Source organism: Mya arenaria, chromosome 11, assembly GCF_026914265.1.
Source record: "Mya arenaria isolate MELC-2E11 chromosome 11, ASM2691426v1".
In the NCBI taxonomy this organism is placed as follows: domain Eukaryota; kingdom Metazoa; phylum Mollusca; class Bivalvia; order Myida; family Myidae; genus Mya; species Mya arenaria.
The window spans coordinates 7510021-7527591 of record NC_069132.1 but is presented as its reverse complement, the minus strand read 5'-3'; the positions used below and the strand labels follow the sequence as shown (position 1 = coordinate 7527591).

The following is a 17571-nucleotide window of genomic DNA, read 5'->3' as shown; positions in this document are numbered from 1 at the left end:
TTTTGTGCTGTTCTACCATGTTTCTTGTTTGTGATTTTATGTTCTATGTCTTTGGTGTTAACCAAGAGCCATTAAACCGGGTTTTTGCTACTGAGCTTGTTTCTGTAGCTTTTTGCATAAATAATAAACCAAAAGTCAATAACTCTGGTGCAGTATTTTTTTCGCAATCAATTCTGTAGAACATTATTTAAAAAAGATAGATTGTCAAGGGTTTGCTAAAGTTCGCCCGAACCGTGCTGAGGTTAATATTTATGCAAAAAGCTACAAAAACATTCCCAGTAGCAATAAGTTTAAAAATAAACCCGGTTTAGTGGCAAAGGGCAAACGCCAAAGACATAGAACACAAAATCATAAGACTAAGTTTACAAAATGGCAAAAACACCCAAATTCATCCGTGCGAAACTTGTCGACGAAATTCATGATAATCTGATTCCAGGGAATATGGAGATAAGCGATAAATTTAGCATTTCATCAGTCTAAGACTTAGAAATAAAAACCTATACTTTCTACGATTTACGGGGCATGTAAGCCAGCTGTAAAGAGATATCTACCTATCTGCCTAGCAATTGGAAGAACAAAACGTAGATGTCTTAAGTTACAAATAGCTATATAATCAAGCGTAACTTACGAGATCTAGGATGTACTTTATTGGCGACATCTAAACCTAAAATATTGTTTCTAGAGTCAATTGTATTCTCTCAAATTTGAACTAACACAAACTGACAAAACGGATCTTAATCCAACCTCGAAGTGAAAGAAAATGCGTCTGATACATATTCAAAACGCATCTGGATAGACTAATAACCCCAAAACCGGTTGAAACCGAAGTGTTTTCCAAAAAGCTTACATTGCCTTTACTTGTTCAAAAACAGTCGTTTTCAATAATATACATTGAAAAATAAAGCAGGATGTTTCATCTCTGGATATGGACTTTGAATTAAATTTTTGTGTCTTTATTCATCGTTACGTTACATATGCTTCATTAACACTGTCTAAAACAGTTTTAAAATGTTTATTTATTACACAAAACAAACCATAACAGTTTTTGCTATAACCTTCACGTTATATTGCACGTAACATTTACCTTGGCAGGGATGGCATTAAGATGGTTTTCAAGTTATCCTTGGGATGATATTCATAAAATTGTTTACAATGTAAAATTCTGACATAAGCCAGCTAAAATGAAATTTACTAGACGTTTTACTTGACTTTGATATTCCAACAATCGTTGGTCACATACATTGTCGGCTATGTCTAGATGTCTCTGGAATAGCCTTTATTCAACAAGTGTGCTGTTCTACATGTTCTTGTACATAAATGGACATGTGTTCTGCAGATATCTTACACGTGGATCTATAGCAAAGGATAATGCACAATCGATCAATTTCAAAAGGAAATTTCGGTTTGGAATTTCTAAGGGAGCAATATTTTAGTCTTGAAAGAGTCAAAATGCTATATTTAATACCGAATATATATATATATATAATTTATTGATATTTGAATGTAAAGTCTTTGTTGGTTTGATACGTTTTTCCCTCAATGAGTATATGTTTGGCCTTGACCTTTTATAAACCTCAAAGTCACATTTTGCGAACTTTAGCTTAACAATTTTTCATAAGATTAATTATTATTTAATCAGATATTAATTTCAGGAGTTTTCTATGTGAATTGATGTTAACCACTGTTTTCATCCACAAGTTCTCTTTCCTATTATGTATTTCTTGAAGCTATGCCAGATTATTCCTAATTTCGTCCTTTGTCAAAATGTTGACAGCAATGGCTTACAAGTATTCCTGGACCTGCATTTAAGTTATTTTTCTCTCAACGAGTATTTAGTTACCTTTAATTCTTGTGATCTTTGTTACTTTTTAAGCCACTGGACTTGTCCCTGTAGTTTTCATTCCTATTGTTCATTATTGTTTTTCATTTTCGGATGTTTTATTAATAACTTTTCAAATTGATTAAAGTAATAAATGGGACAAAAGTAGTTGCTGAACATAACTCCTCGTGTCATTTTCTTATTTTTAATTGCTGAACAAATTATTTCGATTCTTAATCTTTGTTATACGCCATACACAGTCAGTTTGCCCAATAAACGTTGAGGTGTGGTCCTCTATACATTAGTCATTATAGGAATAACTTAATTATAACTTTGAAGTATTTTAACGCATACACATTAAATTCATATATATTTGATATATGGGCAATATTTATGCAAAAAGCTACAGAAACAAGCTCAGTAGCAAAATGATCTAACATATACCCGGTTAAGTGGCACTTGGTAAACGCCAAAGACATAGAACATAAAATCACAAACAAGAAAGATAGAAAACTCTATCTGCAGACAGAGGGATACAATTCAGAGCACCTAATGCAAACATTTTTCAAAGATACGATGCAGTCATTGTTTGAAACTTTAAACATCCAACACAATCTGCCTTATAAAACAAAAGGTTTAAAACTGTGTGATCATAGAGTTTCATAAAGCATCATTGTACTAAAACTGGGAACAAATAAAGATGAATTGAATTGAAATTGAATCTTCAAAAACTAGAAGGCAAGTGCACTTCAAAATATTGCCTTTATATCCACGGTTTAAATAAAATCCAAGTAATTCATTAAGTCTATCTGCCTATCTACCTGCTGGAAACATTTTAATTTTACGAATTTTCATTACAACATTACCATAAAAATCGGGATGAGCAATACTATTAGCAATCAGCGATTTAAGACTACTATTATACTTTGATATGAGATTATAATGACCATTAACACATTTTGAGAAAGTTTTCCTTAATTTGTAATACCTGAAACCCTGTTTTAGAATATTTTGCGTCATAAGTTTACTGCGAAAGTTGGTTTTTTTCACATATGTACGTATTCTAGCAAATCTTATCAACTGTGCAACAAAAACACCATACGATGGTGAACTAGGAACATCACCATCTAAAGAAGGGTAATTAATTATTTTAAAATTAAAATCATCACGTTTATCATAAAGATTGATGCTCAATATATATTCCTTTACTTCGAGTTTCATATCTAAATAGAACGCTTTTAAAACGGATGTATTAGATTTATTAAGTTGCAATTGTAAAGGATATATCGAATGAATTTTGTCTGTAAATACAGGATTATCTAAACTACGAATATCATCAATATATCTTAACGTGCTATTAAATTTATCAACAAGAGCTTGATCTCCAGACTTAGATAATTTCAACATAAATTCACTTTCAATTGGTGGACTTAACAACCTTATTCTGAAAATTGAAAGTTGTTTTAATGACACATTTGTATAAAGGACTCTGGCACAATTTTTGTTAAATATGTACGAACTTTTATATAGTAATTTGTAAAACATAACCTGATTCTATCCGTTTCAAGCTTATAAAGCTTAACTTCATAACAATATGTGCAAGAAATGTTGCTCTTCTGACAGTAACTGACAACATTGTATGCTCGAATCCTTTCAACTTAATTCGACGTTTAAATGTTATATGAGACATTCCAGCGTATATGTTAAGTTACCAATGAACTTATAACTATTAAGAACTTAGCCCATTAACTATGTGGTTGTGTGTATACCAGCTTAAAGAGTATACATGTATATTTCTATGCGTTTCGGTGATATCGAGTGTTGCGCCTACCAAAACTACCCCAATAAATCCGAGTCTGATATTTCATTTAACTTTGAGTGAGTTTCTGTTTTCAAGGAATCATTACTTACAGGATGCACTCGCAGTTACATTTGGATTTTAATAAAAATATGGTGATTTCCTTGTGTGGACATAATAGTACAAACTGTTTTTAATTATGACCTTCAGTTATGTGCATTGTTGAGAAAGATATAGCACCGTAAAATTTAGCAAGTCTGAAAACGAAACGGTGTTCGTCTGTTCATAATACATGATAGGAAAAAAAAGAAAATACTGCTGGCTCTTATAAAAATTCGTTACTATTCGATTCCATACCATTTTAGCAAACAGCTACAGGGTAATATGGAGAACATCAAATAGTCTTAAATTCGTGTCAATTTATTTCAATTTATAACTCAGACTACAAGTTTATAAAGGTCGTACCGTACTTAAACGGCTCAGTATGGCTTGAACCCTTCGCATCAACCGTGCGACTTAAAAAAGGTCTGGTGCCTGAAATGAGAAAGTACTCAAACCAATATGTTGTGAAGTAACCACAAATTACATCAAATAATTTGGGATACATTTAAGCGAGTCCAGATTAAATTTATCTATGCCAGAATTCACAAGGTTCTATGACCTTAAATGCACATTGAAAACTGCGAAGTCATCCACAAACAATAAGACAAAGAAATACTGAATTATATCTTTTATAACGGATACCATTGTTTTCATATTTATATTTGTATAAACGTCGATTCCGCTGTTGTTTAACCTGTTTTGCAATGATCGATTATATATTTGCGCTGTATAAGAATTATACACACTGCCCCTCATGCGAATAAAATTGCATGATAATTATCTTAGAGATATCATTCGGTTCGAATTCACATGGGCCACTGGACGAAGCTTGCATTATTTGCCTCGTTTAAAAGGTATAAAAAAAATATATACGAACATTACATCTATTCGTCATTCGTGATATGTTTATACGTAATATAGACCTTAAATTTGTGCCCACATTCAAAGGACATCCTGGAGAGGAACTCAGTCTTAACACGTTCAGTTTAATCTCTGAGATATGCAAAAGAGGCAACACAAGAACCATCGTTTGTCAAAGTAGAACTTTAAATAAATATATTATATCAAGAAATTTACGATTTCGGTTTTGTCAATACATACCATGATAAGTGAGAGAAAACTATTACTCCACCAGCACGTTTCTCCGGCAATTTAATAAGCACTATAATTTGTTACGCCTAGTAATGCTCCAACATGCTATTGAGCCGGATATATTGCACACTTATATAACGAAACATTCTTTCAAATCATAAGCGGATTGAACACATTGTTATACTTAAATTGTTAATGTTAATCTGTAAGATATCAAGATAAGCACGTCCCCTTGGCCCATAAGCAAACCTTTTAGAGCTTAAGATGATATGGGTTATCTGTACGTTTTGGAATGTTTAGCTTCCTGAATCACGTACTTTACCACATGGCTATGCTTATCCAACTTAAATAAACAGTGAGACCGTTGCATACATGGTCACGAATATGACGAAAAGTCGGATGTAAGACATACTTTGACAAATTACTATACATGATAATATAATATTTGTACTTCGATCCGCCTCAGACGGATTTTATTCAACATTGCTTACACGAACTACTTGATGAACATAATGACGCAGACTGACCGATAACTACAAACCCTATATGAATGCAAGCCAACGATTTTTAAAAGACATGGATGCCAACGCCGTGCGATAATTCTAATGCTTTGAAAATGTTAGTGAAAATACTTCATGCATACATTTATGCCAAAGTTTCCATACTATCTAGGTTACTGCGGGCTCTTTTACGGTCGGTGAATGCAGAAACTGGAGGGATCTTGCTTTTTACGTTACGGTGTCAATCACTTTATTTGGCTAGAAGGTCATTTTTACGAGGTAATATATTCATTGTCTCATTTTGAGTAGTGTTTCTTGTCTTTACTTTGAATGACTACATCCCATACTTAACAAGAGTATATTGATACTTTAATTTTGAAATATAATAATCCGATTAAGTATATCATTACACTTTCTTATTGTAATGCATACAAACAATTTCTTTTATATGCTATCCAATGTCAACACAATAAGAAGAAACAATTCACAATTATTTTAGTAATTCGGTATTTATTTAACACCCGGAAAGACTAATTCCGCATTCAGGAAGTCCGGTTACGTCAGTGTAACATAATGGCAGACAAGTTAAATATTGTCTCAAGTAACTACGCATAGTTCATATATATTTTAAAACGATATTCTGCATCTCTTAATTTGAAAGCAAGGTTATTGAAAAAATATAGTAAATGGTCAAACAATTAGATATATTTACATACAAGCAAGGACGAATAAGATATTCCATAATCCCAAATATATATTATTTTACTCAGCGGTTACCACTAAAACAGGTTGACTTGGTTTATCATTACCGGATCAAGACGAATTTAGTTTAAGTAGTGTCCTCCAGCGTCGTTATATGATAACCCAGGCCTATATTTGCAGTTTGCAATAAACTGGCCCCACAACCGTTAGATATCAGACACAATAATGAAGCAATCATTTTATATTTGCTGCTTTTGAACGTCAGAGGAACAGACACTAATGTTAATTATTTCTGGACTTAGACACTGTTTTACCGTCTGGTGCGCATTACTGTGACAAATAACATTTCGTAAAATAGTGACATTTGTAATGCACCATCATGCCCAAAGACCATATCGTTTCCTGTCAACAATCTCTTAATTGGAAAAGAAACGACGATATATTAAGGCGAAATAGCAATCTGATAATCAACCTGTTTTCAGATTTGATATTTAGTTAATATTAATCCTACCAAAATAGTCTTTTTAATATATAATAAAAAGTTGGATGGGTTATAAAAAATTATTATTATTATTATTATTATTATTATAATTATAATTATTATTATTATTATTATTATTATTATTATTATTATTATTATTGTTATTATTGTTATTATTATATTAATTATTATTAGAAGTAGTATCATAGTTATTATTATTAGTATTATAATTACTATTATTATTATTATTATTATTATTATTATTATTATTATTATTATTATTATTATTATTCTGTGTACATAATACGAAAACAATACCATACATGTGTTCAACATACTATCTTCGGGTCATTTTCATGTACTGTATGTCAACTCTATGCACGATTAATGCAATTCTATGTTACATGAAAAGAACTACAGTCAATTATTAAGAAATATAACACACCACTGAGGGTCATCGGACATTATAAGGACCGGCAAGTCAACCCTCGAGAGTTGGTCCTTTCACTTTCGGGGGCTGACAGTCCGGTCCTTATAATACCACATGGCCCGAAGTGGTGTGTTATTTTTTTTATTTTATACCAAGCATTTGTTGTAACAATTTCATATTCATAAGCGCTTTTAACGTGTTTTATTAATGTTTATGCAATGCAAATAATGTTTATTTGTGACTTTTCCCCTTTGTAAAAATCACAAGCCGCACTCAATAGCTTTATGACGTCAGGGGTCAATATTATACTTGACCGGCCACAACTATAATAAGGAATTATATTAAAATACAGTGATATTCGGACCGATCGATGTTATATATTTAAAGTAGGGACACATTTATGTAAGGTATACTATCGCTCAATATTAGTATGCCTTTGCATATTAAGAACACTGCATGATAATGGTTCACACCAGACTAAACAAATTCCAAATGGTTAAGAAGGGCGGAACGAGCGAAGCGACCATCTATTTCCGTAATGATTTAGAGCTTACCCAATTTGTTCTGACTTTTATTGTATCGTGTTTTAGGCCAGGAGGAAAACTAAATAATGACGTCATGTCTGATAAATCGTAAAACTGTAATAATTCTTAACGATTAAGCGCGCGCGGTTCTTATAGACTAAAGTTTAAGTTATAAACTTAACGTTAGAATGCAACGCATGGTCAGTGAGTATGGACGAAAACTTCCTTTTCTTGATGTTACTGAATGACATAGAAACTATTTGTTAACATTTAAGCTAAGATGGGAATGATGTCGACTTGTTTAGGATATTCCTTATCTTATATGTGGATGAAATTGTTAAATTTGCAAACTCAACAAATGAGCTGCAGTTTGGATTAGATCCTTAGTTTGAGTATTGCAATAAATGGAAATTAGCTGGTATAACAGATAAAACAAATACTAGGATATTTAGTAAAGGCAGGGAAATTGAAAACTTTACCTGGAGCATTTACTCATTTTGTTTTAGCATCCTGTAAAGTAGGAGGGCTATACCTGAAACTGCAAAACCAATATGACAAATGTCATACTTAATTGACATGTGACATTATATTCCTAAATACAATGACATTTATTTAATCTTATATTCTTCATACTTCAGCGAATTGAAATATCAAGCTCAATATTCGAAATTCCGAATAAATTTGTCAAAGTTTTGAGATGCTAAGTCATAAATTCCAGTCAATAAATCGAAAATGTTACAAACATGTTTCAATTTTAAAAATCAGCAATTCATCGCTACCATAGTTCATAGCATTAATGCTGAGTAGTGACTTATGCATGGTTTTGTAGTTAACACAGACAATACTATGTTAGAATATACAAAATAAAAACGTTTTAAAGCCGTTTACGACATCATTTTCCTTCCTAAATAACCGTGTGTTGGTTTACAGCAAAAGTTTAAAATTGCTTATTTCCAAATATTCAGGTATAAAAAGTAATGTGTACAGTTTTTTTTCTTAATTGGTGTAGTTTGTTTGTCAATAAAGACAACTACGTCAATATGAACATACATTTTACTACCTTAATTTTACAGTATATCAGTCTATTGCAAACAAGTGGTTTTTACTGTTTTTCAAGATGTCTATAATATGTATGACCTAACAATTATTCACTGGCAATCCAAATGATAATAAAAAGAAAAGCGTGTGTACAATGTGACTACAGTTGTTTTCAGTGAAGCGTTGACATGGAAAAAAATATATACGCTCTATGTATCTCTCATATCAGCACAAGGAGGACATGTGGTAATCGAATTCCAGATCATCACTATCTGATCAAGCCTTACGACGATTAATGTATGAAAGATGGCGTTCTCAAATTAAAACGATTAAAACACTGATATATGTTCTTCTCAGGTTTAATAATCTTCTTTTAAAGTTGGCAATTCCAATATGTTGATGCTCCTATTTGTCTACAAATCACGTAAACGCACAAAATATCCGCACTGTTCCGTTTTTTAAAAACTATTCTACCAATTCATAACAGCTTCCAACAACTTATATAATATAATTAATATTCATATATAAGTACATGTGTAAATTTTACTCTATTACAGTATTCTGTAAATCTTTCTTTCTTAAGAACCAACAGAGTGACTGAAATAGTCAGATACATAGAAATCTGGTTGATATGGCTTAACAATATTTAAATTGAGTTGAGTTCACATTGAGTTGAATTCATTACCTGGATTGACAATCGGGCATAAATATTACTGGCGTTTGCAGCTGTGGCGTTTGCATTTGTGATCACGTGACGTTTAGTTTATCACCCGTGTTAACATGCCCGGTGTATAACACTAATGCAAGGGCGACAATGTTCATGGGTTTAACCAGTGCTTATATATATATTAGTCAACAATTAAATTCTAAATGAGGGAAGCGAAACATACGTCTTTATAACTTGAACGTTCTTCAATGACACGATGACGTTTGGGAGTGTCGTTAATGTCAACGCCATTCTCCCATTATTCACAGGAGGATTCTGGATTTTATGATGGCTATGTTCTCAATTTACGGTTATTTACGCTGTATGAAGTTTTTCCTTGTGGTATTTTTGTAATTTGTGACACATTGAGTTGCATATAAACAATCCCTAATTCGAACAAATATGTTTTGCAAATAAAGCATACGTTTTTGTGACGCAAATGGCCTCTCTGTCATTTTAATTCGTTCTCTAAATTCATTGAACAATTTTCGCAATTATTTACCTATAACGACATTTGATCTTTAACGAATTGGTGTCTTGATAATATAATTATGTAGCTTCTTATTCGGAACATAAAGAAGTCCGTCGAACTGCTGAATTACAAGTCCGAACGCTATTTTTGGAATCTCGGACTGTTGGACGCCCGTTTTATTTAAATCCTGAGTACATTATACTTTTACAGAGGAATTCACACTTTTGAGGTAATGTCATACTTAATAACTTGCACCTAAGTACAATTGATATCGGAGGTCGCACGATTAAACCATGCTGCCGTCGGAGTCATTTCAATTTTCCGATCGGTCAGTGACTCTTTTGAGATTGGCTTATCAACAATGTTTAGTGGGAACTAGTTAAAAAAGAACTCGGCGAAGCATATTCAATGCTCCAAAGTATATCTTATGAGGAACAACCAATTCAGTTTCCTTGTAATCGGGTCGGGCGTTTGGATAATACAGGAGTCAATAGTAAATTCGTTTTCCAATAGTTCGCTGACCGCCAATGCAAACGGAAATGACATACACTGTATGTTGTCAAAATATCTTACCTAATCTGCCGCTATTCCAAAGTGTGCGTGAATTAGCATTCGTCCAACTCTTACCTACCATAACCTTTGTGCAGAAATATGGTTTCGTACTTAATTGAATTTACTCAATTCAGTGTTTAGTGGACCTTGTTTACTGAATGAACCTAATGAAGCAAATTATTTTTATTTCGAGAGCACTTTTAGGAAATACCAGTATTCCCGAAAATATATTTTAATACGCCACGAAATGTGTTAAACATGCACAAATCCTTATCGAATATATATATATTTTTTGAAAAGCAAGACATCTTTGCTTGACAAAACGAGCATGTATTCGCGACTCCTGATGCTTTGGCATGAACGGTTTCTCATTTGTGGTTTAGCAAAACTAAGTGCATTCACAGAAAATGTGTAAAATATCCTTTGGAGCTGAATATTTCCGTTATGTATTTGATTAAAGAGTAGCTGTTCAATAAACCATTTTTGGCGTAGAAACAAAGAAACCATTATAGAGACTGCCAAGAGGGCTGTCAAGAGGTTTACACGATGGTGATAATTTCGCTGATCGTAGATTTTGCCGTGATTTTACAAGTTCGTGACAAAGCTAAATGAAAAAACTCCATCTCTTAAAAGTCTGTTTGATGTGTAACATATATCTTCTGCCTTTTTCCCGCAACTTTTATTTGCTTTGAAAATCGGCACATTAAGAGGGAGAGACACGATCTAGAAACTGTTGAATATTTTGCAATATCTTTTGCTGTCAAACACGTAAACAACTTAAAAATGCAAACCAAACCAAATACCAAATCGACAAATGGATTGATTATACACTTGCCACTTCAAACGTTTAAACATTTGAAATAACCGAAAAATATATCAAAGATTATAATACAACTAATGAGTCCATGTTACCTATTGATAATAATTGGTCATACATGTATATGATTTTAAATAAATTTACATGTAGCTGGAAATGGTGGCAACACAATAGGAAGTTGCTCTCTAAAGCAGGTACAAACGTATTTTATTCACCAGACCAGTAGCATTGATTGAACAGGTCGGTCATTCTTCACAAATTATCTTTCTTGCCCAACTTTCATTGTCTCTCATAGACCATTGTTATCAATACCAGTAGTTTGCTTGATATTCAAGAAAATTTTGAAATATTTAATGTTCGTATTTACACTCACTAACTGTAAATAATTCGCAATGATTCATTATAATCCAACAACAATGTTCAACGTATCACTTTGAAGACAATTGTACCTTGTATAAACATCGTCTGCGTCAATGATGCCACTTGTCGTCATCACATACGGTATTCCGAAGATTATGCGGAAAATGAATGCAACTAAGGTATACGTTCATCAATAGGAGTGTTAATATTGAAGGTATGATGATATTTTTCCTTTACTAAGGGTAAGTCTCAGTATCCACACCTATTCACAACACCGTACTGCCGTGGTGATTAGTATTTTCACAATAACCATGCAACTGTCGTGTTTGCATCAAAAGGTCATTGCTGCCTTCATGATGAAAGCTATCAACTTAAAAAGGTCTGACCACGCCTGTTCCAGTTCCGGAGTCCATTCGTCGTCCAAAACAGGCTGAATTGCCAGGATAAACTGCGGTCCGATCAACTGAAATGCCAAAAAAAGTTCGACTGAGTGCAAACATTAAATCCATATTAGATCACGGGCAACATTATTTGAATAAAGATAACAAACAAACTGCATATGTTAATGTGGTTTAAATATACTATCGTATAGATACATAATATTGTATACTAATATTTGGTAATATTAATGACGATTAAAATAAGCTTTCAGTTCATGACTTTTAATATGTATGCATAAAGCTACAGAAACAATCTCAGTAGCAAATATTTCGTAGTTTTTCAGGGAAATGATAACAGAAGAAAGTTGAAAATGGTTTTAATTTTACTGTTATCTCTGTTTATCCTATTGTGTTATATGCACAAAATCTAGTTTGTTTTACATTGAAGAACTCTCATCAAATACACCATTAAATTATAGTATATGGTCTACGTACTAGTGTCTTAAGTTTCCCAATTTCATTCGAAATGTTATGAAAATATTTTCTCTCCACATTCTTTCTACCCCCTTCTAATCGTGGACATTTTTACGGCGATTTAAGCGACTTACGTCCATATAGTCGACTTTTGCCGTGTACATCACGTGTCTTGAGCCGAGTTCTTGGAGGATTTTTACGACTTTATCTGACTCGTATATACAGCTCAGGCACTTGTCCACAGTACCCATCACCCGCATGGCGTGGGAGCGGAGCTGGTTACTCTCGTTGAGGTCTTCTGGGCTCATGCCTCTAAATGGTGCAAAAACGTCCTGTACGTCCGGATGACTCGCAAACAGTCTATTAAACAAAGCAAACAATTTATTCAAAAGAAAATTTCATTTACGACCAAATGATGCGAAATGTCGATCGTTCGTAAAGAGCAGTCGTAATGTATTTTATTTGATTAACTAATCTGTTTACATTTTATAAAGATACATATTACAGAAATACATATATACAGAGCCTGTGATGGTCCAGGATGAAATGTTATTCCCTACAATTTGTTCTAATCATGTATTACTTCAGTGTCTTTTTGTTCATATATTCAAATATTGTTTGTTTGCCAAACATCCTTCTAATCATTTAATGACATATTTAGTTCAATATTTATGCAAAATGCTACAGAAACATGCCGAGTAGCAAAAAGTTTAAACATAAATTCAAGTTGTGTTTATTAAGTGCGTATAATTGAATCAAATAAACGTGCACATGACAATGGACTAGGTTAACTAAAGGGCCTTTCACAATGCAAAAGTGGGTGGGGATGGCCAAAAATTAAAATGTTTGAAACGTTCATGAATAACGTAGTTTTGAGGAACAATCTTTTTTAGGAGTGAAATATTTATCCTTTGCAGCATGTTTTGTGGAAATAAGGAGTTGAGGAAATTTTACAATTATTATAGTCGATTTTATCGGATTTTGGATCAAAAAACATTTACATATTTTTGCAAACGTATGTCGACATTATAGCTTTGTTTTTAAGTCAAAATGATCCAGACTACACAATCAACCATGTCTTGGAAGACTCTTAAAAGGATTAAGAGTTAAACAGTAAGTATATATGTTAGCTGGGAATACGATATTACTTGCATGTGCAAAGATCCGATTACAGGTCATTGTTACGTAAATCGTGAATTATCTGGTTATTCAATTGTGCTACTTATAAAGATAAATGTTATGTTATCATTGAAATTACTGTAATGTCGTATATGTTCGCTAATTTTTTATAGCAACATAGTTGGCATCCCCGTTAATAATAATACTTATTGGTATAATTTGTTTAAGAATATTTGCAAAACATATTATTGATAAAAGTATATGGTTAGGGTATGGATCGAACCTTATGTTCTGTTTTGCAGTTAGGACAGTAACCGTCTTATCCAAATCAATATTTGTACCCTTGGTTAGTGTTTAAAGCAAGACCATTGGGACAATATGTACATCCCAGCAAAAATAGGTTAATTTACTTCTTGGGTCATTTTAAACAAAGCGAATAGCTGACGGAAATGAAGTCAGAATGTGACCTTCTATATCCCGACGCACATCCTCAGCCAGAGCTTATTGAGATAAAATTTAGTAATATTGATATTAAAACGTTTCATGACAACACCTTTTTAAGTGTTATAAATTCATTATTACGCAATCCGAATTAATAATAAATGAAAAAAAATCTACATTTTATCTTAAAATGTGATCACATGTGCTGTTTATATCTTGCATGTGGTTCTAATTACAAATTACACTTCAAAATAGGTCTATGCAAAAATGAAACTATCGATTTCAAGATTTTCAAAAAGAACGAAGGTTTTTTTATTCTTTAAGCAATTTTTAAAACATCACATTAAATTCCCATTAAAAAACTATCAATATACACATTTTAATATATTCTGTCTGTTTTGTATGACGTTGTGTGTCTTTTGTTGAGTATCTGATTGGTCCTTAAACCTTGTGCCTCTTAACAGGCTCATCGTGAAATATTGGGACATTAAGGTGTCCACGTAGTTTCCAGTGTAGTACGAAGAGTAATTTCCTCAACAATATTTTTCAAATGTATCACAATTATTTTTTGTTTTCTTCTAAAAGTGTTTGCTTTTTGAACTGATGTTACATCCAATATTCTCTCGCATATTATGTATTTCTTGAAGCAATAATAGTGAATTTCATACTTATTTCGTCATTTAGACATAATGTTGGCATCGGTGATACACTTGCGATCACGCACATGTTATGTAATATTTTAAGCCTCCATTCTTGTCATCGTGGGTAAATGTTAGGCTACCGGACTTATCCACATAGTTTCCATTGTTATTGAAAAAATTTCGTATAAGATTATAAGAATTTATAATTGGTAACATGATGAGATGGACCAATTATGGACAAACTGTGAATTGTTCAACAAATTATTCTTAATGGACAAGTTTTTATTCGCTGAACGGATTGCAACGATTATTGTTCTCTGTTAAAAGTCATATAAAGTTATTTATTGTGTTGCGGAGTGGTCCAAACAACATAATACATCCTAAGAATATCAATATTGTAAGTGAGAAATATTTAAACGCGTTCAAGTTGAAAAGCTGCCTTTATGAACATAGTTCAAAATGATATCATCCATGTTACGTCACCACAAAAGTCGACAATGAAATCTACATGGTACATTTGAAGGAAACCGGTTTTTGGTCCGTTTGCATCGATTGTTTTTGCATATGGTGAACTATCTTATGGATTCACTCATGCATTATTCATCGAGATGTGCGTTTTTTCCTGAAATTTGTCTCAATTTTGAGCATCTTTTTTAATACGCTAAATACACACCATGATATATGTAAATCATAGATGAACTGAATTTTATCCAGCGATCAGTGTGAGTACCGTGCATATCAAAGAACGTTGTAAAGGGCCAGAATAAATGGTCAACTGTTAAATAAATACTTGCCAGAAAATTGAGGATCAATACAAATGAATCGAACCAGTATACATACATATTTACGAAGGTATATATATCATTTTACCGATGCAAATAAAATGACATAATGTTGCAAGTATGTCATGGAGTGTGTTAGAATTGTAATTAATGTCAAGATGTCTCGGAAGTTGGAGAACATTGTAAGTAATCACACGAAAGCTTGATAGTGTATTAGATAAAGCAAATAATGGGAAGACTGATTAATTCTAATCAATTACTTACCTAGAAGTTTTGAGTCAATAAAAGTGTTTAATTGTCTTATAAATAGAGACTTTACGTGTTGTTAACGGATATAAGTGGGCCTTGGTTTGCAAAAAAGCTGTCCAACTATCTTTGTAGATTGAAAAGTCAGATACCAGACAGAATAATAAAGCATTCTGTTGTAGCTTTGCTACTATGCCAGGTGATCCGACTCTTATGGTAATTTTTAACGATGGTTTGAAACATGCTCAATCTTTTCAATGAAGATTATCATTATGTTCTAATGAAAAGAGATATATTTGTGTAATTATTAAATTGAGGATATCAAGTTCTTACGAAGAAAATACTTTGCCCAGTAGTTTCTGTTGTATTCTATACCTCACTTATCACGTATTGAATAATCATATACGAAAAACTCCAAATCGTATGCATACAAAGGACACCCTGGACGGGACGAAGTCCTAACACGTGCAATTTCATCTCTAAGATTAGAATAAGTTGCAATACAACCATCATTTGCCAATGTATTACTTGAAATATCTTCATTCAAGGAATTTAAGACTAGTTAGGTCTGGAGTTGTTTTTGAAACCGCACGTTTCTCTAAAAGTTTATAAACACATTTTGTTTGAGTTCGATATAATTGTTAGACTAGGAAATGCTCTTAATTAGTAGTGAGCCTGAAGCGATATTGTATAACCAGTTAAAGCCCCGCCTGTCACATTGTTAGCAGATTCTAGAAAATATTCTCACATAACTCTTTAATAAGTATTGCTAGTCAGTAAAGGAAAAGGTAAGCTCTTGACATTGAACCCCTTAGCAAATCGGATGACATGGGTTCATTTTACGTCACTGATATTTAAGCCCTTTCTGCACCATGTGATTCGGGACATGTCTAAGTATGAGTTACTTGAATGAATAGTTTACGCTTCGCATACATGGCACCGACTACGGAGTCAAAAGAAGGGCATATTTTAATAAATTCATAAGTATGATAAAAAGGTTATTAGTTTACGCTGCCTTAGACGGTTTTGTCAGCAAAGTCAACAGTGAGAAACATCTCTTTTATAGAAACGCCGCAACAGATTTCCCTAAATAAACCTTTCTTTGGATAAAGAACATAATATAGTCATAACGATACGGCAACGATATGTACAAGTATGCATGTCATTAACAAACTGTGCATACATAAACTTGCACTACAAGGATAATTTCCAATGTTTTTGTTTATTTCTTAAATACAATGATGTCAACTTGGTAGGATAACTACTATACATTGTGAATTCTAGTCTACATACTTCATAAATATATTGATGCCTAGTTTGTCCATGTCATCTTTAACAACTGTCCACGACTTGGTTACCAGGTCTTTTTGACAGTCGGTAAACTCAGGAAGGGTCGGAGTCTGGCTGTTCCCGTTACTGTCTCCATCCCCTGTGTTGGCAGGTAGGTAGGTCTTATTCTTCCGAAGGGCTTCTTTTCTTTTCATTGAATATATACATCCCATGTTTATCAAGCGCTCTGTATAGTTTCACTTTAATTATAATTTGTAATTATCCTTTTAATTTTAGAATAATAATATTGTATTGTAATGCTTAGGAGCATGATGTTTTAGATGCTTCCCAAATTGAATACAATAAGAAGATAAACACATTCTCACTGTTTTGGTAAGTCTACATTGAATGTACCCTCCGAAAGACTCACTCTGTCTTGTTCGAAAACCTCGCTGAATCTAAACAGACATGGCATTTGTTCGTGCGTAGGTAATCGCAACGATCTATCCACTGTAAAGTGTTAGGAAGGAGTTTAGTTAAGTCATAAATAAAAAGAAATTTGCCAATACCGCACGAGAAGAACCAACTAATGAACTATTATATGCCATGTATTGGATTCTTTTGATGGATACTGTGGTGCGGTACATTCAAATGAAACAGAATTTTCGTTTCCAATTATGCTTCGAAATAAATATTTCCTTTGTTTGTTTTCTATTTTATCTTTTAGAAATGGACTCCGCAACTACTCCCGTTAATGAATGTTACGGTTATATTATTGAAGGCAAATAGACGGAAAATGAAAGATAACAGAATTGGTAAAGTTTGT

General features: G+C 32.8%; 1 protein-coding gene across 1 annotated transcript; it reads right to left on the bottom strand.

Annotated features, from left to right (window-relative positions):
• Positions 1–10931: 10931 nt before the first annotated feature.
• Positions 10932–17239, bottom strand: LOC128209643 (uncharacterized). The gene is made up of 3 exons (XM_052913760.1): positions 16770–17239; positions 12382–12607; positions 10932–11856 (listed from the first exon to the last, which is right to left on the bottom strand). Exons 1-3 carry the CDS (start codon positions 16976–16978, stop codon positions 11725–11727), a joined length of 567 nt encoding a protein of 188 aa, XP_052769720.1. The 5' UTR covers positions 16979–17239; the 3' UTR covers positions 10932–11724.
• Between the last annotated feature and the right edge of the window lie 332 nt (positions 17240–17571).